General features: G+C 41.6%; 1 protein-coding gene across 19 annotated transcripts in view; it reads right to left on the minus strand.

The window, feature by feature from the left end:
* The window catches only part of PTK2 (protein tyrosine kinase 2), a 758,583-nt gene that overhangs the window by 253,163 nt on the left and 479,006 nt on the right, over positions 1–26,414 (minus strand). For 11 of the 19 annotated variants that reach the window (XM_069220826.1, XM_069220825.1, XM_069220822.1 and 8 more), the window contains 4 exons: positions 16,121–16,138; positions 7,792–7,848; positions 5,633–5,653; positions 3,539–3,636 (listed from right to left, as the gene is read on the minus strand). In XM_069220826.1, the coding sequence (XP_069076927.1) occupies positions 3,539–3,636; positions 5,633–5,653; positions 7,792–7,848; positions 16,121–16,138 (194 nt within the window). The remainder of the gene's footprint in view (positions 1–3,538; positions 3,637–5,632; positions 5,654–7,791; positions 7,849–16,120; positions 16,139–26,414) is intronic. The other 8 variants (XM_069220824.1, XM_069220815.1, XM_069220811.1 and 5 more) reach the window with 3 other exon arrangements.

Genomic DNA, 26,414 nt, shown 5'->3' on the forward strand with positions numbered 1-26,414 from the left:
GGGAAGGTCGTGTTGGCAGATGACTTGGAACTTGAGGGGGCTTGACTCCCCTGGGCTAGAAGGAGCTGAGGGTTGGTCAGTCCGCCCAAAATGAGCCACATGCCAGATAAAAATTCTTTGAATTGGGCAGGGGTGGCACGGAGCCGACCCAGACTGAGACTCCGAAGATGGAGGCCTAGAGCGTCGACGCTCTTACCGCGTCGTCTGAGCGACAGGGCGAAGTCAAAGAATGTTTGGCCTTCTTTGTCGGCTTATTCTTATGATCCGACCGTCGAGAAGACTTGGACAAGGAGGAGTGGTGATGAATCTGCAACCGGTCTCCTGACCTTCCTCTCGAACGAGACCGGGAGCGATGTGGAGTCGAATTTCGGGCCGCCATGAGCTTCAGGGACCCCCTCCCTCAAAACTTTTGGGTTAATGGCCTGACACTTGTAGCGTGACTTTGGTTTGTGGCCGCGCTCCTGACACCAGAGACAGACAAGGTGTGGCTTCGTCAATGACATCACTCAGTGACAGGAGTCACAGGGCTTGAATCAACTCTTTTGGGACATCCTTCGAAGCATCCAAAACTCGTCAAAAAGAATCAGCAAAAGTGTTGCTGTTAGTCAAAAAATGACTAGGGGTAGCTCTTCTCCGGATCTGCGCATAGGCTGGCGCAGAAAGAAAAGAACTGGCGTCAGCATGCCTGGGTGCACCTATATACGTTGTTGTCAACACCAATGTCGACACAGTGATGCTGTTGTTGACAGTGTTTTGAGAGGAGGTTTTGTCCTCAACATCGACGGTTCTGAAGGAGAATACTTTCTGTACCCTTTTTCGTAGATGGAGTACATGGTTGAGAAGAGGCCGACCCTGTAGAGAGGAGTTTTACTTTCTCCTTTTCTTGAGGATCCTTATGATGACATTTTAAGGCCTTTCTGTTCTCTTCAGAAGCCCCTTTGTCAGAGGATCTTAACCTTTTGTGGAGTCTAGCAGATGAATCACTGTCCTCCTCAAAAGAACTGGACATTTGTGATTTCGACTTCTGCAGCCACAGAAGTAACCTCCCCTCTCTGTCTCCCAAAGTTTTAGAAGAGAAAGTACAGGAAATCTTGTATTCCTTTACCTGATTTTGAGGATAAAGGCAAGAGAGACAGTCTCTGTGTGGGTCATTCACATGCAGTCTTTTCTTTCCCCAGGACTTAAATGGGATACGTCTTGAACCACGACTATGGAACAACGATGTTGTAACCACGCTTGCAGGAACAACGCATGGCTTTTTCTCTGCCTTAATCACGCATGTGCTGAACTATGCATATGCGTGGTTAAGGCAGAGAAAAAGGCAGAGTCGATCGGGAGAGGGCGCGGTCAGGTAAGTGAAGTAAGGGGGTAGTTTTAGGGGTCGGGATTAAGGGCTTGGGGCGGGTTGGGGGTCAAGGTAGTTTGGTTTTTAGGGGCAGGTTTGGGGGGGATCAGGGTCGTTTGGTTTTTAGGGGTGGGGTATCGAGGTAGTTTGGTGACGTAAGCAGGGTTGGGTTAGTTTTTAGGGGTGGGGTGGATTAAGGGCTTGGGGTGGGAGGTTGGGGTAGTTTGGTTTTTAGGGGTTGGGGTAGTTTGTTTTTTATGGGCGGGTGGGGGTGATCAGGGTGGTTTGGTTTTTAGGGGTGGGGTGGGGGATCGGGGTAGTTTGGTCAGGTAAGTTGAGTTGGGAGTTAGTTTTTAGGGGTGGGGTGGATTAAGGGCTTGAAGGGGTGTTGGGGTAGTTTGGTTTTTAGGGGTGGGGGAATCGGGGTAGTTTGGATTTCAGGGGCAGTGATGAGGGGAGATTGGTTGATTTTAGGGCAGGTGGGGGGGTCGGGGAAGGTTTTAGGGCTCAGGGTGGGTGGGGGTTTTGGGGTAGTTGTGTTTTTTAGGGGCAGGGTGGGGGAGGTCGGGGAAGGTTTTAGGGCTCAGAGTGTCTGGAGTGTGTTGGGATACTTTTATTTTTAGGGGTAGAGGTGGAAGGGTCACGGGTGGCATGCTAGAACCACGCATGCCGTTCCCACACATGCTTTTACAACGAAAAATTGTTGTAAAGGCATGCATGGTAAAGGCATTCGTGGTAACAACACGGTCGTTGTTCCGACCGTGTTGTTCAGGCATGTGTGGTTCTTGCATGCGTTGTTCCATCATACACCCAACTTGCACGATCTGAAGAGGCCCTTCTTAGAAGATAAAGACATTGTAGAAGCAGAAATGTTGATAAATAAGGAAAAACTGAACAGAACTCAGGGAGACATGCAGTAGAAAAGCTGAGGGAATCAGCCTTTCTTGGGAGTGTTGTAGAGGGTGCTAACACCTCATTGGTCATAGTTCAAGTTTGGTTCTGTGTTAAACCATAACATAGATAGGCTGTTAAACTGGTGGCCTAGTGCCATTATATTTTATGATAGTTTTACATACTGCTTTACTATGTTACCGTTGGACTCCCACTTCGACGAAGGGGAATGATTGTGTATCTATGAAAGATCCAATGCTAAATAAAGAGAAGCTTCCTCTCATAAGCTTGTTCACTAAGACTACAAAAGATACCTCTGCATGTCCAGCACCTCTGGATTACAGAAGCTTGCTGTGACTGTCCTGCCCTTGTGGTTTAGGAAAGATTGCTCAGTGGTTAGGGGCGCTGTTCCGCTACCCATGAAACTGGCTTTCAGAGAAGCCTGTCTTCCTGTCCTGCATGTAGGGAAGAACTCAACTAATAACCTGCCAAGTGTGCTCAGCCTAGACTATGGAGAAGGGTGGGAGGGCATTTTCTTCGCTTGCACTGGGATCTGTGGCACTCTTTCTATGGAACTGCCAGGTTTGGAAAGGTGAGGTGCAGTAACAGTAGAAGCCACTGCGCTGTTTTCCACAAAATAATATGTTCACCTATAAACCGGGTTTTATGTGGTACGTTAGACCACAGCATCAATTAACTATGTACCCTGTTCACATATTAGAGAGTAGGTCCATTAAACCATGTTGAAGGGACAGGGCCAAATTAAAAAAAGAAATGGAAAACCATTACTAACTCAGTGTGCAACATTTCCATTGGGGAAGGCAGATGAGGAAGGGGGTGTGAACAATATGGCTCAAAAACACCCTGATCAAAAACACTCTGATCACTCAATTACTGCGATCATAGCATTTATACATCACAAAGTAGGGAGGAAATTGGAGGTAACACCTTCACAGTTGTTGGCAGGACTGAACTTACTGGCACAATGAACAAGCTGCAGGAAGCAGAGAACACAAGAAGTTGGGCAAATCTTTTATGCTCTGCAGAAAATTGCGGTCTGAATGACTTTCTCCACCAAAAGGTTTGCTCATGTGCAGCTGGAGATACAGCATTCAGAAAAAGGACAATACATTGAGTGTTTGTAATTAAACAATGTCTTTGAAACAATTTATTGTGGGCATTAATAGTCTTCCTTCCTGCTTTTTTCATTGTAATCATCATTAGTGCTACTAGCATTAATAAAAGACAGAAAAACAAACAGGTATTACATGGAAATACCATTTTCTTTGCAACAACACTCACTGGACTCATGTAAACTCCTTGATGTACATCACCAAACTGTCCTTCACCAATGCAGCGTCCAAGTTCGATTCTATCCCTCTGAATTTCATAATCCCTGGCTGTAAAAAAAATTAACATTTAACATCAAAACACATTTTAAAATGAGAAAAATCAAAGACACCATTTTAAAAATAAATAGGTCTTACTTTTCATGCAGTGTTAACTTATTAAGTTACTTGACATCAACCAAACTAAATGCTTTTGAGAACTTAAATTTGAAGACAACTCTGCATTTGGAAGATGAAATAGGGATAACCAGCCTAAGAGGCACAAATGAAACAAGTAAAACTTTCGGTCTCACTCTTTCATAACAACCAACCTGGAACCCGTTCATAACCCCGTCCTGTGCCATTCATTACATACATCTTTCAAGATAAACATGCATAAAAATTTAAATATATTAAGGAGAAAACATTTTCTTTGAGTGATCTTTACACTGCAATATAATGTATGACACATAAATGACTTATTGGACAATGAACTGGGTATTAGAAAAAAGGAAGCTGTAGAGACCCCACTTTTAAATAAAATGATCATAAGCCTTTTAGTAACATGCAAGTTGGCACTGGCATTATAGGTATATTTGGAAACCATCAGCCATTTGTGAATTAAACCGTTACATTGACTTGCCATTTGATCTACGTTTGATTGAGTATGCCTCTAGGGATATAAATAGTTAAAAGTTCCAAACAAAGTTTCACTTTTTGAAGAACAAGCCAGTAGTCAGTTAAGCTGCAGATCCTACGGACTAGTAAACAATAGGATGGCAAGATCAAACCAGCCACGTCTATACAACTGTAACTTCACGGTAAATTTAGTGCTTCTAGCGTATGTGTAAGCCTTTCACTATAACTATGACACACAGAGCACTCAGGTTGGTGCTAGGGAACAACTGCTGTTTGAAAGTAATTAAAATAGAGTGCAGAGATTGTATATGTATGACTATGTAACCAATAAAAACCTGGTCTTCCACAAAAGAGGTTATCTTGTTGGTTCTTCAACCTATAGAAGGAGCAAATTTGTGATAGCATGGAAAAGCGACACGTAGAAGTGGAATAAGTGTGCCTTTATTACTTGAAAATTACAACTTCCTTTGCCACAATTTTGGATATTGCCTATCCTAATTAGTGAGAACTAAACCACAGTCGGAATTTATGGGTGGGGGTGAAGGTACTGAATTAAGCCTTTAAGAGGAAAGGTAGCAAAGAACACATTAGCCAACAATGTATCTGCTCTGACTAAAGAGACACTAAGTAATCAATGTACGGCCACAGCAGCCAAGTTGCAATCAATTCTTCAATTTTGAAGTCTGGGAACCTGGAAGGGAAAGCTCCTCATGAATTTCAATTTCAAGGAGGTGAAAGCATCCATCATATTGACTCACTAAACTACTCTCTAATGAAGGAACACAAGACTTTAAGGAGAAAGGCAAGATTCAACTACTTCATGTACTTGTCAATTCTATGCTCTTTTCTGTCAATGAAATAACTTGAATACAAATATTGCCCTATAGACTTATTCTTTTGAGACAGGCATTATAGCTGTAAGCATCACTAAGAGAACTATGACCAACTTTCAACCTTCAGCCAGGAACCCAAAATGAACCTAATCCAGTAATTAAGTAAAATGGGCACTCACATTCCTTCTGATAAAGATGTACTTTTTATAATGAAGACTCCATTTTGGATACTGACCTAGGTGAGAGAAAGCTTGATAGGATTTTAACTAAATGCATGCTTTTTGTCTTGGAGTCTTAATATCTTGCGGATTTGGAGGTCATGGAGAGAGCTGTAATGATATTCTACATAATGTTAATCAGCATTTTCTAATACTGAGTGGTGCTGCTTTCACTACGGAAACACGAGTCAATAGTGAAGGCAGTACAGTTCTTTTGAAGTCCACAGCTTCCTTCTTCAAATCCCCATCAAATATACATGTTTAAGTAAATATATTGCAAAAACAAAAACACTTCAAGATGAGTAAGTCAAACTCCAAATAAAAAGGTAAAGCATTCTGCAGATGACAAACATAGGTGTTTTAAGGAAATCCTGTTACCTTCTTCTAATCCATAGCTCTCTGCATTGCATTCAGAGGAAAGATAAAACTGACTTTTTAAATCTTAAAGGTTACTAGCATACATGAAAATAAATTAATTCCAGGATGTGTTAAAAGCAAGATACATTAAAATAATTATAACAAAGAATACTCTTTTCCAGAAATCCCAAAAGTATCCCTTGTAGCACCATCAGCTAACCATAAACAAAGACAGCAAAGAAGTTTTTTCAAAAGTTACTTACTCTGTAAAAGGAGCTATTCCTGGGAGTTCTTCAAGCCATTGGTTACCATCAGACTGAAACCATTACAAAATGTTCACTGAAACCTCACAAATAACACATTCTTGTTCCATGTCATATTACCAAGCAGTAGGCCACAATCTAAATCTGAGATGTTCCTCTTGCGATACGAATGGTTCTATACCCTTTAATTCAGAAGATGTAAACTTTGTATGTGCTAGATACAAATTAGCATTTCTCAATGATTAACTTGTCGGGGTTCACTCCAAGGCCTACCGCCATGATATTAGAATGCCAGGTGGTACTGCACAGGAGGAAAAAAGAGCACAGGCCACAAACGGTGAAGTCCACACAAATGATGGTCTGCAACAGGAAGTAAGCTAACATCTGTCGGCATGCGGGCCAGCTCAGTAATGGCCAAGGTTTTATTGCCTGCTTATCAGACACAGCAGAGGTACTGCATCTTAGAAGAGAAAGCAAAGGTCCTAAAAACAACTCATCGTCCAGAGTGCTTTCAAACACCACATTTATGAATCCTGCTTCGGATCTGCGGCCCCTCTACGGCTTTTATGAAAGCACTTGACCATAGTAAAAGGCACATTAAATAAATATATAAAGTAGAAAAGATATCGTGGATCCAAGAGGAAACTGCAAAGGAAGCATCTAAAAAGAAATGAATGTCTTATTTAAACAAACATAAAGCAAGTTACAAAAGAATGCTTAAAGTTATCATAATCCATACTGTAGTTTCTCATGCTCAAGGACTGATTAGAGCGTGGCTGGAGCAGGCTGGGAGAGGGTATAATGGGGTAGAAATTATCAGAGGAGGAGGAGCTCGAAAGAAATAGTGGCGTTTGACAGAAGTCATAATAAGCCAATACTGTGTAAAAAGAAGTCAGTGGGATCACGAGTCACAAAAGTGACTGCTTTAACAACTTAATTCAAAAGTATTCCGGTAAAAGACTTTTTGCACGTGGACAAGCGAAGAGAAAGATACCTTGAAACATATTGTAACTATTCTACGGACAAGGAGGAGACATGCACGTGTAGATCATATAAATTCAACACAAGCCCTTGGCTCTGAACAGAAATCAACACATGCAAGACCGTCTCTGTCACACTGTAAGGACAGCACCCAGAGAAGTAGCTTTCCAGTTCACTAGCTCAGGGTTACTGTTGGCCAAACGCTCAAAAGGTCTATGAGCCTTAACTGAAAGCACCAATATAACATCTAACAGAAGGTGAGGCATCTGACTCAGAGGAGAAATGGCAAGGAAAACCTACAAATTATACTCGGCCAAAGCGTTGGGCAAAGCAAACCAAATTTGCTAATATTTCTGACTATCCCTCTAGCAGTCAGTTCTGACCTGCAGCAAACTGTTGCCAACCCTTCCGCCCTACAAAAAAGTTAAATGTCATTTCTTGTGATTTACTGATCCATCATTGATCGGTACATTAAAAAAAAAAAATGGAGCCAGCTGCATTTCGTAGGCACATGCATGATGCTGCTCCCTGGAATAAAAAAAAAAAGAGACATACACCTGATTAAAAAAAAAAAAAAATACAGCAAAACAAGGGGGCATCCTTGTTCACATCCTCAAGCCATCACGCACAGGAGGCGTGAGTGAGAAGGTGTGACATCTGGTGAAACAGTTCAACGCTCCTGACTCTTACCTTTGTGGCAAATATTAATGGGAATAATGTATTATTCTCCCTGCTGCATCACGATTGATTATTCATAATTTTTAATGTGTGGTGCACAAGTACACTATGTCAAGCTTTTTTATCGCTACAAAGCTATGAACGATGCAAACGTAGCATTGGAAATGCTGCACAAAATGTTAGAAGTTATGGCTTGCACTGTGATCAATACATATTTTAATAAACTGTATGCAGAAGCGTTAAAAGTAGTTTACTTACTAGAGGGCATTGTGTAAGTATCTTCTTCATCTATAATTTCCGCATAGTCATCGGTTTCTGTTGAAAAAATTAAGGGAGGTTAATGGCAGAAAATGCATTTATGAGTCTGCATCACATGCATTTGCTGGGGGTAATTCTCTCTTGTAGGGAATACAGGCACACACCTACCACATGAATGCATTTTCAATTGTTTGTAATAGGGATGCTTTTCAGTCTTCTACACTAAAGTCAGGACAGTCTGGATCACAGGCGAATAGCTTTATTACAACTGGTAGATACAAGTGTGCAGCAAAGGAGCAGGGAATAATTATCAAAAAAGTCCTTGAGGCTTGTTTGAAAGGAGGTGGGGCATATGGGCTGAATTGGCGAGAGTCCCCCCACACTACCTCATAACGAACAAATACAAAATGTACACGAAGGCAACAATACTGCTCAAGAGGTGTCTTTTTAAAGAATAACTGCAGCAGAAAAAAAGTGGTTCGTTATTGTGGGACAGACCCGCCATTCGATTGTTTCCAACTGAGACATCAGCTAGGTGCCCCTAGAAATACTTTCCCTTACTCCAGCTATCAGACCCCCTGAATGTCTGTGTAAACTCCTCCTACTGGCCCTTCAATAATGACAGGGACGAAACACCAATGACTATCACACACTTGAGCAAACAATTTCTTTGAAATGTCTAGTAAAACCAACCCATTTTCTCTCAGTGGTAGTTGGTATGCACAGATTTATATTTCACATTAAGTACCATGTGATGCACTATTGGGACTAACCACTATTTTCATATTATGTAATTATGCAATTTAAAAAAATTGGACATTTGACAGAGTAGTCTGCATTCAACAAATACTGGTGCATAAAAAGGCCTCTTTCTGAACTTCTCACTAGTCATGTTGCTTTATATCACTGCGATTAATTGATTTGTTAAATCACACTTCTTGATATCATTATTCTTGAAAGTATGTTCAAATGACACCATAATAAACCACTTTTCTCAATTACAATTTTCATATAGGGTCCTATGGTATAGTACGCTGCGCCCTTGCTTTTCTTGTTTATGAAAACAATAGCTGCAGACATGTCCTGGAAAAGAAGCATGTATCTTTGTTGGTAACACTTAAAGCATGTCTAAACAAACTGCTAGCCTCTCTACAAGTTGCCATGCAGGAATTGTACCACCATTCTAGTCAGTATTATCCCATTCCAAGGTTTCAAACGTGATCTACATTCCAGAAAATCAATAGTTATCAGGGAACCAATAAAAAACATCTTTTATAAGATGCTGAAGTAAATTAAAGAAACACAAACGTCAGCCTATACCACTTTTAATCTAGTTCACTTAAACCACCCCACCGGACAGATAAACGAGCCAAAAAAAATTGCTGATAGCTTTTTAATCTGCACTACAGGTGCCACCTTAGGAGTGCACTATAGAGACCATCTCAAGGCCCCACAACTGTACAATACAGAAAGAAGATCAAAGGTGCACAACAGGAAGCACACAAATGTACAAGATAATAAACACCCAAACCAAATTCTAAAGAAAGGATCTCCAACGGTGCATAGAAACATGCACTACTAAATGGTGCACAATAGGAAGGGCCTCAAATGGGTTTGCACAATAAGAAGGACTTGAAATGGAACAAAAGAATTAACTCAATAGTGCACAAAATGAAAGCTCTTGGTACACAAAAGGAAGGTATACAATGCTGCACAATAGGTCACGCCTTAACAGTGCACCATATAAACTATCACAGGGGTACACTATACAACTGCCTTAATGGTGGCACTACATGAAGAGCTTCAAGAGTGCATTTCACCAATGTGGCTTGGTCTGACTTACTGCAGGTCAGTGCGGTTCGCGACTAAAGTGAATGCCCTACTTTTCGGAGTTCTACGTGTCTAGAGGCCTTGGCTACAGGCTCACATTTCTCCCCAGTTGAATTTTAAGTTGCAAGTTACAATTGCCCACAAGAAACTTTTCTTTAAGCAAGATGTATCTCTTTCTCCTGCTCAAGATCAACCAGTTAGCCTGCATCCTTGCTACCAGGCACAGATTCGACAAGACAGGCAATGATCTTTGTGGACTTTATGAGCTCTTCTCCTGACAAAACACCAGTGTGGAAAGTAATAAATGCATCCATACAGTTTGTCAGCACTTGAGCCAGTGCCCTCACATGGATGTTAAAAATTAGGGAGGGCGAAGTGGTGGATAATCCGTGCAAAGCTTTAGGGTCTAGGACAGCATCTTGAGCTGCTTGACTCAGCTGGTCAGAAATGATACAAGACTGGCCAGAGCGAGCCACTGATTCAAATCCCTTTATGCATCTTTTGCATTAATAATAAACGGTGGCATACATCATTATTTTGAGGCGGTTGGGCCTTTTTAATTTAATTGTACTCACACTTGCACTTTTCAATCCACTTCCTGGTTCTTGGAATGCCTTTTAGAGCCACCATTTTGGTTCAGGGTGCTCTAGTCTTTTCTCTGGGCTGTGATAGTCTTCTATAAAAGTCGCCCTATGCAGCGGACTCGCACAGCAGGTGCGCCCCCAAAGGCATGCCCGTCTGCGACTAGTCCTCGACCAGCACCAGACATGCTGCCCCTTTTTTTAATCGGGTATTTCCATGTCAGATGACTTTTTAAAAACTGGTCTTAAAGCCATCTCACATTGTGATTTTATTTTATCTCTAGGTGAGATAGAGGGCCCTGTTTCCTGTATTAATTGTGGAGCATGTTTTGGGATCCTTGACTCCTCACCCCCAGTTCTCCCACTGTCCCAGTAGACGTGTATGCTGAAGGGTGGTTTGAATAACCCCTGCTCCCCTAGTAAACATGCCCAGGAAATTCATGACCTTATTCCTCTAAGCTTTAAGTCGATTTTTTGTTCATTACTGAATCCTGGTTAAAAGAATTGAGTAATCCAGACACGTCTTTTCCACTACCCAAGGGTTACACTACCCCCAGACAGGACAGGCCTGGACGTCCGGGAGGAGGGGCTTGCCTTTATTTTTAAAAATACACTCCAGCTTGACACTTTTAATGTTAGGTCCTAGTAGGAGCTGGAAGCTTAGGTTTTTGTTTTAGGATTAGCCCATCTCAATCTTTTGCCGGAACCTTGATCTACTGTGCCCAGGTACGGGTTCCCTGGTCTTCGCTTGGGGAAGCTCTCCCTCCGATGTGCAAATTTTACCATTCTTGGAGATTTTAATTTTCACATGGAGCGTATAGGGAACTCAGAGAGAAGAAATGTTTGCAATACCCTAAGGATTTTAGGTCTACATAATTTGGCTGTAGGACCCACTCATGAAGGTGGCCACACACTTGATGGCATATGCACTAATAACCCCCACTTATCTGTAGAGGGTCCTATTCGGTTGAGTTGGCCTGATCATATGTTAATTCCTTTTACAACTGCCCAAGAGAAAGGAAAACTTTGCCCTCCAGATTTCCCTAAGAGACTCTTCCCACTACTGTAATTGGGGCAAGTTGGATACTGATTCTAGACTCTCAAAATCTCTTCCTGAATCAACCCCCACGTTACAAGGAAGAGTTGCGGACAATGTTGAATCCTTTAATATGTGAATATCTCAGGATGTTACGAGTCTATCATCAGCCTCCCTATCCAGGAAAAAAAAAAAAATCGCTAACCCCGTCCCACTGGTTTAATTCGGCCTTAAGAGACCAACTTTGTAAGCAACTTGAAAGAAAGTGGGGCAAGGCATACAATACAGAAGACTTAGGGCAATTTAGATCAGCACTGAAAGTCTACCACAAACAGATCAAATCAGCAAAAAGGCCCATTTCTCCACTCACGTAGAGGAAGCCAAATTCGATCAAAAACTTATTTTTAAAATATCAAACTCCTTCCTTAAACTGAAGGCACTGGACAATCAGATCCCAACCATCTCAATTGCTGTGTGATCACATTTCGTCCTTTTTCAATGAGAAGATACAGATCATTCGAAGGGATTGCACTACATCAGTTTCCCCATTTATTAGTCCTGGGGCAGATAAACCCTCAAGAGAAGAGACAGGTACCTTAGTGGCTGTTCAAACAATTTCATTAGTTCACGTATATGAGGATCTCTTGATGATCCTTCCCCTCCCCAGCACCCGATTTTCCAAAAGTTGGTTGAAGTAGTGAACCCAGTCATTAATCAGATCCTGACTAATTCCCTGGTGATAGCAGAGGTACCTGCAGATTGGAGGTTGGGAGTGGTTAAGCTCTTGAAGAAAAAGCCTCTGGAAAATTCCACAACTCTTTCCAATCTACACCCGCTTTCACTGTAACCAGTTATGAGTAAAATAATAGAAAAATTGTCAAACACCCAATTAACAACTTTTACAGAAATGGCCAATGTACTTAATCCCCTTCAATCAGGCTTTTGTCCGAAACACTACAAACTCAGCTTTGGTAGAGGTAGCAGACACTTTAAAACTAATATTGGAGGCAGGGAAGAATGCCGTACTCATCTTATTAGATCTATCAGCAGCATGTGATACCATGTCCCAAGACATTCTTCTCCATCGTATTAGAGAGTACTGGATTGAAGGGTCTGCCTTTCCCTGGCTAAAATCATTCCCCAAAGGTCATAAACAGATGGTCCTTACACGTTGGAAGAAATTATGGTCACCGCTGGAGTCCCTCAGGACTCCTTACTAAGTCCGGTATTATTTAACATCTACATGGTACCTTTAATTTCTCTGATAACATCTTTTGGGATTGATACCATCTCTTATGCTGACGATACCCAGCTTATCCTATCTCTGGAAAAATCATCTTTGGGATCGAAACTGAACTTCTAAAATTGTTTAACCGCCATTCTTTATTGGATGCAATCCAACCACCTAAAATGCAATACAGATAAAAGCAAGATCATGCTATTGGCCAAATCAAATGACTTTGTCCCTTCCCTTTGGTGGCCAGATGCTGCTCCCCCTGCCCCTACCACCGTGGAGGTTGTGAGAAATTTAGGAATTAAATTTGATACCTGGCTGTCGTTCTGGCCCCAGGCCCTTGCAGTTGCAGGGACCTGCTTGAACTTAATAAAATATTTGAAGAAAGTTTTCGACCTCTTGCCCCTCATTGCCAGGAAGACCGCGGCATGTGCATTAATCATCTCCAGGCTGGATTATTGCAACAGCTTGTATGCCAGATCCTCTAAGCAAGTCATACATAAACTTCTAGTACAGCATGCCGCCGTTAGGGCAGTTCTCAAACTATCGATAAGGTCTTCTGCCTCTGTAGCCATGGAAGTTTTGCACTGGTTTCTGATTCACAAAAGAACACTCTATAAAATCCTTCTGATGAGCTTTACAGCATATAAAGCAACTGGTCCAAAATTCCTCTGCGGAAGGTTCACACACTACACTACAAGTAGAATCTTGAGATCTTCACAGGCCAATCTACTCAAACCATCCCCGTTCAGACTGAAAACGTGAGGGGGCAAATCATTAACTGTCCTATGGACTAAGACCTGGAACGCTTTCCCCAGCCACTCAAGGTTTATTGACTCAGAAGCATCTTTCAAAAAACTTCCCAAGACCTGAATCTTTGGGATCTCAGATTCCCCGTGTTACTCTCACATTCTGTAAGCTATTATTTCAAATTTCATAAAAAGGTTTGCTTTCCGCTTCATGCAGCTCACTAGTCACCTACATTCCGCTACAGCGCCCGGATGCTCCTATGGGAGTGACAGCTGCGCTTCACAAATGACTTAAATCAAATTGCAGCTGATAGATAACATACTTTTGTTTGACCCTCATCAGTTACCGAAAGATAATTGTGAGAGAGATATTCACAAGATTAGACTGCAGGGTTGCAACCCAGTTTTAAACCGTGCCTTCTTCCACAGGCACCACAATCAACACCAATGTGCTTAGATTATCTGGCTGGCCTTCACTGCCAAAAGACCACGGTCGTAATGCCTGGCCTTTTACTTGGATATACTTGAGTTCCCACCTCACTGGCCCGTCTGATTTCTACTTTCTAATACAGTTTCACTATTTTCAAGCCTTCTGCGACAAAATGTTTGTTGTAGGTTATACTGTCACTTGTAAGGATGCCTACATTACTTTCCCTTTCAGCCCCAATGCTACATTCTAATGAAAGGTATTACAAAAATCTAAAATTACAAAATACAAGATATGGGGTGAAAGCAATGTCACCCATATCTCAATGCATCACGACTGATATCATATGCATGGTTATAACCCGAATATGTTTCTACTACTAAAGAGCGCATTCAAACCCTTGCAATTAAAAGAAAAAGCCATACAGTTCTGAAAAATCGAATAGATTTAACTTCAACTTCATACCGAAAGGAACAGCCACAATGTGGGTTGAGGTGTTCAATGCCTGGTTGGAAGAAGCCTGTTTAACAGGATTTCATTTAATTTTTGTAAAACGATTGACTCTACTTTAAAGTTAACCTATGAAAAACTGTGCATCGATAGTATTGTAAAGCAATACGCTGTAAGAGTGTGGATTTGCCAGATGGTGTGTGTCGAGCTTGAGGTAAGGTGAAAAGAACCGTTTGAGGTGTATCATGGAATTTACAGCTATTGTAGAGGTTTGGAAAAAAAAAAAAAAAGGGCTGCAGACCATATAGAATTAAAATACAAGAATCATGAATTCTCTTTGACTATCAGGCTTTGAAAGAAGAAATCACATCTAGCCAGCCCTGAAAGTACACTGATACTGGAGGAAAAGCAACCTGAGAGACCCTTTGCCTAAAATACAAGCCACTCCATTGCCACACACTTAGCTCACGATCAAAGATTTTCCATCCTAGCCAGCCAAAAGATTTGGGTCAACATTCCAGAAACTACTAGCCACCCTCCAATTTATGTACATACAATTCGACATTAGAATTATAAATGACAATGAATGTGTACACGGAGGAACTCCCATCTACCTCCTCTAGTGTGGCTTACTTTAAATTTCTTAGAAAGCTTAATATTCACCTCTCCTGATCTATTGCTGATTATATGCTGTAAAGGCATTTGCTCTGCAGTGGTTCCGAACCTCGCTTTCACCTACTCCTACAATAACATCTTGAATTCATTAACTTGTCAAATCCGTGTCTCTCTTCAACCCTGGTAGCTATATGCCTACAGATGACTCAGCTCCCATTTACATAAAGTTACTCGAGGCTCCCCAGCGGGCCTCCCGCTTCAAAGGCTTCTTCGGTACTCTCATACACGAAGGTGGCTGCATTGCATATTGTCAAGAACATTTCAGTTTCAAGCACAAACTATATTGTCTTCTTTCGTTTTACTGTTACATTCCTTGCCCTGCCTAGTGCTAAGAGACAGTTTCATAGCGGCGAACAGCATTCCACAAAAAACGAGATAAACTGTAAAAAAATAAATATCTGATAAAAAAACGTGGCTTATTAGTGGCTTTCAAATAAGGGGATCATTATGGTAATCAATGGTCAGCTGGACCACGTGGCCCAAATGCTTGGAACATAATGCAGCGCTTTTGGTAAAAAGATGATAAAAAAATTAATTGTTTTCAAGTAACACTTCATACTGCACAAGCTAGAGGATGGTCAAAAACTGGCTTTACTGTTACCTAACTGAATAGTACTCAGTCTACTGACCCCAAGGGTAGAAAAAGCCGAGTTGTCCATGCTGGGATTCAAAATTGCCTAAAGAAGATATCAGCTGAGACAGCTTAACTCATTGACCTGTCTTGCTCATTAGTTGCTGTTGTGGTGGCTGAGTGCAAGACAGAATCTTGCCAAAAAGGCAAAGACAATATGTCAACAATGGAAACATCCATAAAAATATTATAAAGCTTTGCATCAATTTTCTTGTGTATGGAACCTACCTAACTTTTTTATGACAAGCTAGAACTGAAAAAGCTTTTTAAAAAATCTGCAGTGAATTCAGATCACCATACATCCATCCCCTAATTTTTTAACTCTCTCCACAGCCTCCGGTGTTTGCTGTTGACTGTTCTCTTGTGTTGGATCAATGTTTGCCGGTCTGCGTCTTGAGCAATGGTGGTTCCAATGTTAATGAAAAACAGTTTAACTCAAAGTTGTGTTTATTAGTAATTTATATTTCTAAGAAAGTATAAGTCAGCATAGAGGCAACAATGATGTTCTATTGGTCTGCCACTGGACAAAGATATAAACTTACCTGTGTAAACAAGCAGGTGGTATAACAACATTCAAACAGCTTGGTACAGACATTGGTTATTCAGAAGAATGAACACTTTCAGAAAAGAAATTAAGCACATAGATGAAAAGCACATTCAAGTTATTAATACAAATATCCGACAAAGCTTCATTATTAAAACACAGATAGCATTACCGTCCCCACTAAATTCATCTGCAGATCCAGGTGGCATGCAAGGAAAGAGCAGAGAAAGAGAGAGAGAAGAAAGGGAAAACACAGCATTAATACCAGCAGTACACCATTAATGATACAACAGTTCAAGATATCTCACGCTGTAACTTACAATAAATAGAAAATCAGAGTTTAGATCCAATGACACATTAACATCATTGGTATCTTCATACACATGCACGTAAAGTTGAAGCTTGCATGGTGAGAATATTCTGACAGAACAATATAGTACATTTCCTCTCTTTGGTTAGGCATTATCAGGACAATCTTGCAAAAAGTGTCCATGCATATGCATGCGTCAGTACATGAGAATTGTTACAGAAGGCAATAGCAAGGCATGCACACTGCGCAAAGCACAGTTGGAAAAACATTAAAAACACTGAAGTGTGCGGGCGGTAATCAGTGCCATGTGCATCTCATACACACAGAACAGAAATCATTAATAAAGGATAAGAAGCCTGTATTTAACTGCTCACCAGTTAGTGCCAAAATCTCAGCACACTTTGGGGTCCACGCGTCGTCCTTTCAGATCACAAGGCAGAATCAGACAGGGTCGGTAATTGATGCGCCCCCTTATTATGGAACATTCGGCTCTGTTACTCAGAGTAAGTGGGCGCAGGGGGACTTTTACCCCCGACAGCACACTCTAGGCCCAACTTTAACCTACACATTACTTCTCTTTTGTCCGCCTCCTTTATTAAAAATGTTTGTGTGTTTTCACTTACGCCTTCATGTATGATGCTAATGAGGAAGGCGCCCACTGATGAGTTGATTATAATCCGTGCACAAATATGGGTGTAAACTGTGCATTGCACTCTGCGTGTGATTAGAGGGTACAAAATCTGCAGCAAAATCCGAGTTACAGACTTCAAAATGGGCAATATTATATAACTGTACACGGTTTCCTAGCCCTTAGATCTCTTGTGCATATGGCAGGTTTAACTGTAGCAAATCGTGCAAGTAAACACAAGCGTCAGACGCAAACTGTGCCCAATTTGCGAACCCATATCAAGCACAGATAGGAATCTGCTAAAGGAACAGGATTAGCGAGCAAACAGGAATTAGGGCCAAGTCTGCACAAGTACACCAACAGTCAACCTAAGCTTGCAAGACGGGCCAAAACCAAACAATGCTGTTGATTTAAAAAATCTGGACAAGATAATCGATTTATCCAACTAAGTCCCGTTTATTTTTATGCAACCAGCAATAAATCTGCATAAACGTGAATCAGAAAGCATACACGACGAGAAATCATTGTTTATGATATTGGGATATTATTATTTTCAAATGGAAAGCGCTTTGAGACCCTCACGGGTGAGTAGCCGCGCTTTACAAATCCCTGATTGATTGATTGTATTCTGGTTCAACTTCTGTGGCCTCTGGGAGAATAAATCCATGAGTTGATAAAACAGTAAGCACAAGGAAGATTAGATAAATGGGACATATTATTTATGTAGCAACCCAGACTACCCATAGGTGGGAAACACGTACCTGCTAGTTTTTAACTTCTGGATGAACAAATATGAATTATTTCGTTGTGCAGCGCTTTAGTGCACCAGCCACAGAATGACGAAGCACGGAGAATGGTTTGTGGGGCTGTATTAGGTTGAGAATACTAAACATTACTGGGTCGTTTGGTGGCCTTATAAAGTGACTGATGTGTTTTTGGTAGGGTCACATTTCTTCTCAGAGAAAGGGGTTTATTTCATTGTTATATCATAAGGAGAGGTGATGGCAGGGAGATGCTGTATACCACAGCCGGTTACTGTGGCAGTGTGCAATGTCGGTTCAACAGTGGCTGGCAAAAACTACATTTTCCACGTGGAATTAGATAAAATCTGATGATGCCACGACGTCGTCATCTTGTAGAAATACCCAGACTTAGTAACATGGACCAAGGTTATAAAATTCCTATGTACTCTTACCTATTCATCCAGCAATTTGATTTTTTTTTAGATACCAGCAATGCACTATTTAGATCTTGTCTGATCATTCATGTGATGTCAACAAGCTCGGAGAGTCGTAATGCAGCATAATTGATATTTTGGAACAATGACAGCTTTTAATTTTGATTTTAACAATCCTCCCACCACTATCAAGAATTTTTCTGCTACCAGGGAAAGTATAACAATGTTTTAAAAACAAGCATTGGAAAAGCCAATAGGTCTTGGCCTTATAGTTAGTGCTGCGTTGTTGGTGGTGCCAGTGTTTGTCTGTAAAGCATTATTTAAAAAAAGTAAATAAAAGCATTTCAAAACACTAGAGGAAATGAAACCATAATTTATGGTGTCTTAAAATTGTACATTGAAAGCAATGTTTTCAATCTTTATAAAGTGCATGACTTATTTTTCAAATACTGTTAACTTTTGATTTTTTTTTTTTTTTTTACAGAATTCAAAAATATTATAGTTTCAGAATGTAAAGGGAAACGGTTGTCAAGGCTTAATTTCCATTGGACACAGCCATTTGGTCCTCTGTACTAACCCAGGGAGCAGATTCATGGGCCTCCACAAGAAATGTCACACTAAGTTCACCAGCAGATGGCCCTTCTTTAGGCACCATAAGCTTGTGTGCCAAAGCCTGTGCTTTCAGCAATATGTGCAATCCAGGAAATACACCAGAAACAACCCTTCAAGTCTGCTCTTCAGCTATACATCAGCTAAAGTATGTCTGTTGCTCTTCTTCTACAGGCAAGCTGCAAGGAATGTTGAGCAGCAAAGCACAGGGGGTGTATTTGAAGGGGGAAGCTTCACGAGAGAAAGAAAGCTATAAAACGCATGCACTCTCATGGACTGCTGAATGAAAAAGAAAGATGTAGTTTCCTAAATGTGAGCCCTGGAAGGACAAAAATCAGCCAGTCAAGAAGGACTGTAAAGAAGCTATGGTCCATGAAACAGAAACAGAAACACAAGAGGAAAGCGAGAAATCAAATAAAAACCAAGGAAATCGGGGACAAAGCTAACCAATGGTTAGAAATGGGTGGGTTGTTAGCCCACTGTAAATTCACAATAGGTCTATTACAACCAGACTGCTTGCTCTTTTTTGTAGGTGAGACCTACTGAATACATACATTCATATATCCCCTTGAGGCAGCTTAGCACATGTGGATGAATTGCATAAGCTTATTGTTTTTGCATGGACTGTCAATGCAGTTTTGTCTGCAGATCCACTGGTACCTAAAAGGACACTTGGCCTACAACTTGCAGGAACAACCAGTTTGCATTGATGTCATGGATCCAGTGCTTAATTTGTGCTTGTTGTTTCCGGTGCTGAGCACCGGCACTTATTTGTGAGGGCCGGGGCTTATTCCTATGCCTCAAGCATTTGCTGCGAGCAAAAGACACATATAGGAAAGACGGAAAAACTAAAAAACATCATAAAGGGAGAAAGTAGAAAGTTGCAAGATGAGCTGAAGGGGCAGGGGTGGCTGTAAATGGTTTGAAGAGGCCCGAGATGGCTTCAGGATTACGCTGCCTCAGTATTCAGTGCTGGTAGATTTAATTACGGCAGCCTCGTGTTTAAGAGAAGGGCTTTGAGCATCGGCACCTCTTTATTTACAAATTAAGCACTGCATGGATCTGAAGTGTAGTGTATAGTCCTACAAGTAATTCCAAAGAAAAGTAGGCTATGCTGTGTCCTGCAAGCAGAATAGTTGTCGTAGGAAACTTTTTCACAGTTGTTTGGACTCCTGTTGTGCAGTAAGAGGCTCCACAACTAAAGAAGGACTTGGGGGAGATGCGCCTCTTCTCTAACTTGTCAGTGCTCAAAGGTGGAGTAGACATATTCCTTCTGATGTCCAAAATGGGATGCTACCTACACTCACAGAATCTTTTTTTAACACCAGGGTAGCTTCGTTTAGGCTGTGCTGATGATGACGGTTGCCCCTTAAACAAAATGTACAAACTGCAGGTGGTTTTCCCAGTGTAGGAGACACAAATGCCCATCTACTCCCAACCAACAGAGGACAACATCTGAACTGGTGCGATATTTTATTCTATTGAATGGTCAGAACTTGCTTACAGAAACAATTGGAAGAGAACCCTGGAACTTAACTCTTCCTTCCTGAAGAAAATCAAAAAGCAGTCAGTGGCTGATGTTCACGCGATGGTGAAAGCCCTCTACATCATCTAAGACTGCAGTCAAGTAAAGGCCTGAAGATAGGTTTGGCAGCAACACTATTAAGCTCATGCTGTGAGATGCCCCCTGTATTGTTGCATCCAACAAACGTCTTGCCTCGTTGAACATGGTGCAGGTCCACAGGGAGAGTCAGCTAACAGTCTCAGACAGCAAACTACAGAGGACAACTGACCCATTAAGAATCCTGAACTCTGATGGACAAGAATGCTTGCTCTATAAGACACATGTACTGATGCACGTACACCCTTGTCTAAGGGCACCTAGAATCAGACCTTTAATAAAAGGAAATGACGACTTATCCAGCACAATCAATGTTACTGAGAGGGAAGATGGTCAGTCGTTCAGGCAGAGACACTTTGTTAGAGGTATCAGAAAAAAACAAAAACAGAATGAACAAAATGTTTCTTGAAGCTTTCATGTTGCGCTTTCAGACAACTGCAAATACCCCCTGTGACTGTGTTATCCGGAAGAGACCCACAGTCACAGTGGGTTACACTGTTGAAAAATTACAACTGCTTAGGTAACCAAAAGCCTTTACAAAGCATTACAAGCATGAAATAACGTGTATTTGTAAAGCGCACATAACCCGTAAGCATCTTGGCGCTGAATAACATGTTTATTGTTACTCAAATCAATGGTACTCATTTTATCAACCCCAGGACTTGGATGAAAGGCTGAGTGGACCGCCGAGATTTGAACCTGCTCCTACAGTGGACGCATTAGTCCACTAAGCCACCAGAACCAGCTTCCAAGCAGGACAAAAAAAGACCAAATGCCAAAGTGGAAAGGGAAGAATTCAGAGTGCGTGACGCAACAGGTAAAGGCAAGACACTACGCTTACTTAGATCCTGTTAAGCTCACAGTATTCTGCTGTGGGCTACTTGCAGACTCTAGCACCCATGTCTCATGTTTACAGTGACGTAGGGACCCAGAGAATGGCAAATGGAGCAAGATGTCAACCACACATGCTTAATCATAAACATGCTGGCAGAGTAATGAGTCTGCTGATGTTAGGACTGGGTAAGACTACTGTTACAGGGCCAATGGATGTGATGGAAAAGGGTTCAGCAAAACAGAGTTGATGTTTACAAACATAGTCTGAAAGGTGCAAATGTCAGGCACGGAGCAATAATCTGCCTCCAAGTATATACTCCAACGCAGGACACCTCTTAACAGATTATTTATTAGACTAAAAATTAAAATGACAACACCAATGGACTTGTTTGACGTGTTTGACAACAGCCCTAGCCGTTGGCCCAGGATTACATGACAAAGTCCCAGGGACATAGTAAATGATAGGCCTGAAGTAAAGAAAATGGGGATGTTCCGTAAGAAGCTCCAGAAACATAAGAGGAACTAATTCATCCAAAGAGAAGAACACACCCAATTGATTATCTCCAGCATATACTAAAAAGTAAGCACTGCTCCTCGGTCAAATCTGTAATTTCTGCATAACATACATTGAAGGGACAGGTGCTTGCTATAGAAGAGGTGCCACATAACCCACTTAAGTACTGTGCCTGGTTCTTGCTGACTTATGTGCAAGATGGCAAAAGACTCACAAGTTGGGTGGGAGTTCAGTGTGACAGTTGGTAGAACAAATTAAAGAGAACTGAGTTCATATGCAAACATATGAACAGAAGCAATGGAGTGTCCGAAGCAACACAGAGGAAATACTGAAGCAACATAGTTGTGGGCGAACACCAAAAGAACACATGGGAGTGTGGGAGGATGGACACAAAAGCAACATGGGGGAGGGCAGAAGGACAAGTTAAGCAACATGAGGGAGGGTGGGAGGGATGGTTAAGGAACAGGGGAGAACGCAGAAGGGGCGGGTTAAGCAACACAGGAGACGGTGGGAGGCAACGGGTTAAGCAACACAGGAGAGGGCGAAAGAGATGGGTTAAGCACCACGGGATTGGGCAGGAGGGACGGGTTAAACAACATGGGAGAGGGCAGGAGGGACGGGTTCAGCAACACAGGAGAAGGCGGGAGGAACAGGGAAGCAGCACATGGGGGAGCACTACAAGGAGGTGGGTGAGCGACAGACAGCAATGAAGGGGGAGAGAAATGCATGAGGAAGGTAGTTTGAAACACATGTACTCTCATAGAGTGCCCAACACAAAAGAAAAAAAAGTAGTGTCTGAAAAGCAAGTGATGGCAGCAGAGACAGAGCCCATCAAAGCGATGGTAAAGAGGCAATGTTCCACGGGAGGGACAAATACAAGACTGGCAAGCTGGAGCACAAATAAAAAGCATGCAAGTGAAATTGACAAGGAAAGCCAGCCAAAAGTAAGAAACAGGCAAGCCCCTATATGATCTTGGTATATCACAAAATGCCTCACAAGAGAGAGTGCATGCAGTGTCTAGTAGGCTTGTCCTAAGAACACTCAAGTTTGCCAAGATTTGCAACAAGTCACAGCAGTACTGATCACAGACATTTTAGATCTCAAAAAATCTACTCGTCCACTAGCTGCAATTTTTAGGACCTACTTGGCTAGTCTGGACAGTTGACAAGGAACAGGTGCTTTGTTCAGTCAGAAAGTGAAGGAGCAATAAAGACGCCTTTAAATCTTGTCACATTTGCGCTGTGTTCAGAGACAGAGGTCAAAAGTCAGTTTGTTAGACTTGTTTTTCCTTCTGACTGCACAGACTGCGATCTGTCTGGCATGTTGTACAAAGTGCATGAAATAAAAGGCTGTAGGGTGTCAGGTTTTTCCTAGCACACAACATTTAAATAACTAAGTCAACTGTACAGACATTTCAAAATTGTTTTAGTAGTTGTGAACGCCCATTTTTTGTACTTCTGTTTGACGACAAAATATTTTATTAGGATGAAAACAAATCAGAACACTTTACTTGGTGATGTGCAAATGATAAATATGTTTTCTGAAACCCAATTTTCACCAATTGTTGTTAATACACTATATAGTTTTATCAGTAAAGCTGCAAGTTAGTGAGAAGGTTTTTGGACATTCTTGGAAATTTACTGTCTGTAAATGACAGTGTGCTACCAGGTCATGCTTTAGTAACATACTGTTTAAAAGTGAGTGTTTAAACAAACTGAGAAACACTCCAAACTAAAGAGCTTTTGTACAGCAGAAATGCTGAACTCACACACTTGAAGGTGCACTCCTATGTGAGAATGAAGAAAAGGGCGACTGTAAAATAAAATATTTACCTAGAGTCAAACAATTTGAGACCCGTTTATGGGTCAAGTACATTACAGTTAAGTTGAGTAGATTATTCACGTTACTTGACCTGCAGGTCTAGTAACATTTTTATGATTTTTGTACAAGAGAGCTGAGGGTAAGCCCTCCCTCTCCTTCGTAGGGATGCAAGGGGCCGGTGGCAGGCCACTGCCTTGCTCATATGCAATACCCATTGAATGTTAGAAAACTAAAAATAATGCAAAGTCTCTTCAGTAGCTGTTCTTTGTCCTACAGTCTCAAAGCTGACAAGATAACAGAATAAACACATCTTGTGTGGGCCACAAGCTATTCACAGCAGCACACCATTCACTCCTTACGACCTGAGGCTCATCTCACAGAATCATAGTGGCAGCCACCAGTTAATTTGTATGCTAGAAATCAAGCAATGGTAGTCTAATCACTTAACGCAATTAACAACCTGATCTGTGAACAAACTCAATACAATCACAACATGCTGGGAAACAGAAGGACACTTACTATAACTTTATGCTTCAACAAGCCACACGCACTGCAGCTCCCCTTGCCTGATGGGGAGCCAGGCTTTGTTATTGGGACTTTTTAACCAAAGCCAACAAATCCACAGTATTTCACTGGTCAGCAATGCAGATCATGGATCTAAAAAATATGACAGGGGAAGGGGAACAATGGTGCAGTGGGCAGAAGCAACAGAGGAGCGGTGTGGGGTACAGAAATTAAAACGAAGAGGCTCAACTGAGGATAAGATTGCCCCACTTTCACATAGCACTAATGTCCCCCCATGATACAAAATGTTCGGTTTTAGCATCAAACCCCAAGCAAAACTATAAATAAAACGACGACGATATAAATAATATCCCTGTTTATATATCTTTTTCAGTGTCAATGTTAGCAATGAGAAATAATGCCTTTAAGGTCAATTTGGAGCTATGCGTAGTAAAGTGAAGTTAACACTAACTGCATTCTAATACGTAGAGAACAAGAATATTACATCTATCATAGATAATGTGCTCCAAATGACCTGCAAACCTTTTGCAAACTTCATTTGATACAAGCTTATTTAGCCCCTTAAAACAACCGCGTTCTGCCAACATTTTCCTGAGCTATGGTTTTGACATTGCATCATGCACAAAAGGAGCACTGCTATGGTGCCATCGAAAGGGAGAATGACTAAAAGTTTGTCCTGGTGCATGGACTATGTTGCTTTAAACTCCAAAATTAACCACAACATCGTCAAGACCTACAGATATATTACAGTGATTGACTTAATTTATGAACACAAACCTGCCGAGCATCATCCAGGACATTGAAATGTTTATTTGCAAAGAAAAGCTCATAGGCCCCCCAGAAATGCAGACCTCAACCTCCTCAGTTTCTCAGTTGTCTGACCTACACACCCAAAGGGACGTTCTCGGGATGGACTCGGCCACCATCCATCTGTTGTCATCTTCCATCAGGAGAGTCCAACTTATATGCACACAGTCACACAATCAGTGTGTGCCTACCAGCTCCTCACAAACTTACCATTTCTAGCTGCTTATTTGTTAGAAGTAAAAGTCACTCCAAGGCACTAGGTATAATGCGCTGAGAAAACCTGAAATTATGTTGCTGCAAAGGCAAGAGTACCCAAAGACAATCCTACTATGCCCGAGCTGTGCACATCAATATATGACTGTGTTACTACACTAAGGGTCACTAAAACAGAGCTACTACATCAGCTTTTAATCTAATTACCAACTTCATCAACGGGGACTTCGACATTAGTCCTTAAATCAACATTGGCATTAGCCTTACACTTACATTCTAACCCAAAGCTAACCACAGCCCTAAGCATAAACGAAACAAAACCTACCCATAAGCTTGACCCCGCCTTAGCCTACTCCCAAAATTAATCCTCGCAACATATTACGCTTAGCTCAACACTAGCCTTTCGTTTAACCCTAACTCTAGACCGGGGCTTCACCCTAAACTTTACTAAGAGCCAAAACCTTGTCCGTGTGCAAAGGCTGCCACATCCTAAAGCCTAGCTCCTACCCTAAACCTAAGCACTAACCCGTCACTGCCATCAATCCTAGCCCTTGCACTAGCGTTACGGGATGTAGTAATGCTCTCAGAAGCTGTATTGTCCATCCAGAGCCTTGCAGTAGTGCCACATCAATGCAGTGGATTTGAAGTAGTGGGAGGCACACAAGGTGCGTCTGCGACTGCCTTGTGAATTAGAATTCGTAATACGCCTAAGGTCCTGGAACCAGAATAACACAGAAAAGGACTACTACTCTGAATGCATGAGTTGACAATTTCTATTCTTTGAGCCAAGCCCTCATATTAGAAGAAATTTTTATTGGCATTTGGTAAATGAGACACTGTTTTTCATGTAGAGGGAGCCCATTCCTTTTCCTAGGACATTTGTCTGAACATTATTCAATTGCACTGAAAGGCCTCAGTTTTTCTTAGAAGCACACAGTGCCATTAACATGCCTTAGCGAGTTAGATGGGTCTTAAGAGTGTAAGTCAAATATAATTTGTCTTGAACCAGCCAGGTGCAACAATTCACTCATCAAAGCATTATTCTAAACTGCCCCGCGCCTGACCACCAAGACAGCAAGGATATGGTCGTCAAGTGGAGGTCGGTTCGCTTCCTGGCAGGCTGCCCACCCACAATCGTATATCACTACTGGGATAGCTCCACAAAGTTATTTACTTTGTTTTGTTGTAACTTTGCAATAATGACACAATGTACCAGGGGTTGGTCAAGACCTACATGTGCTGGTAAATAAAAGCAATGCTTCTCTTCAGAAATGCAAGTGACAGAACTTGCAGGTCTGACTCTACCATCCACCATCTAGGGTGAAGTAAAAAATGAACATTACCACTATTGTGGAAATTCGTCCAGACCATGACCACCCCTTCTGGATGAGACATCAATCACAGCT

Source organism: Pleurodeles waltl, chromosome 2_2 (assembly GCF_031143425.1).
Source record: "Pleurodeles waltl isolate 20211129_DDA chromosome 2_2, aPleWal1.hap1.20221129, whole genome shotgun sequence".
NCBI lineage: Eukaryota > Metazoa > Chordata > Amphibia > Caudata > Salamandridae > Pleurodeles > Pleurodeles waltl.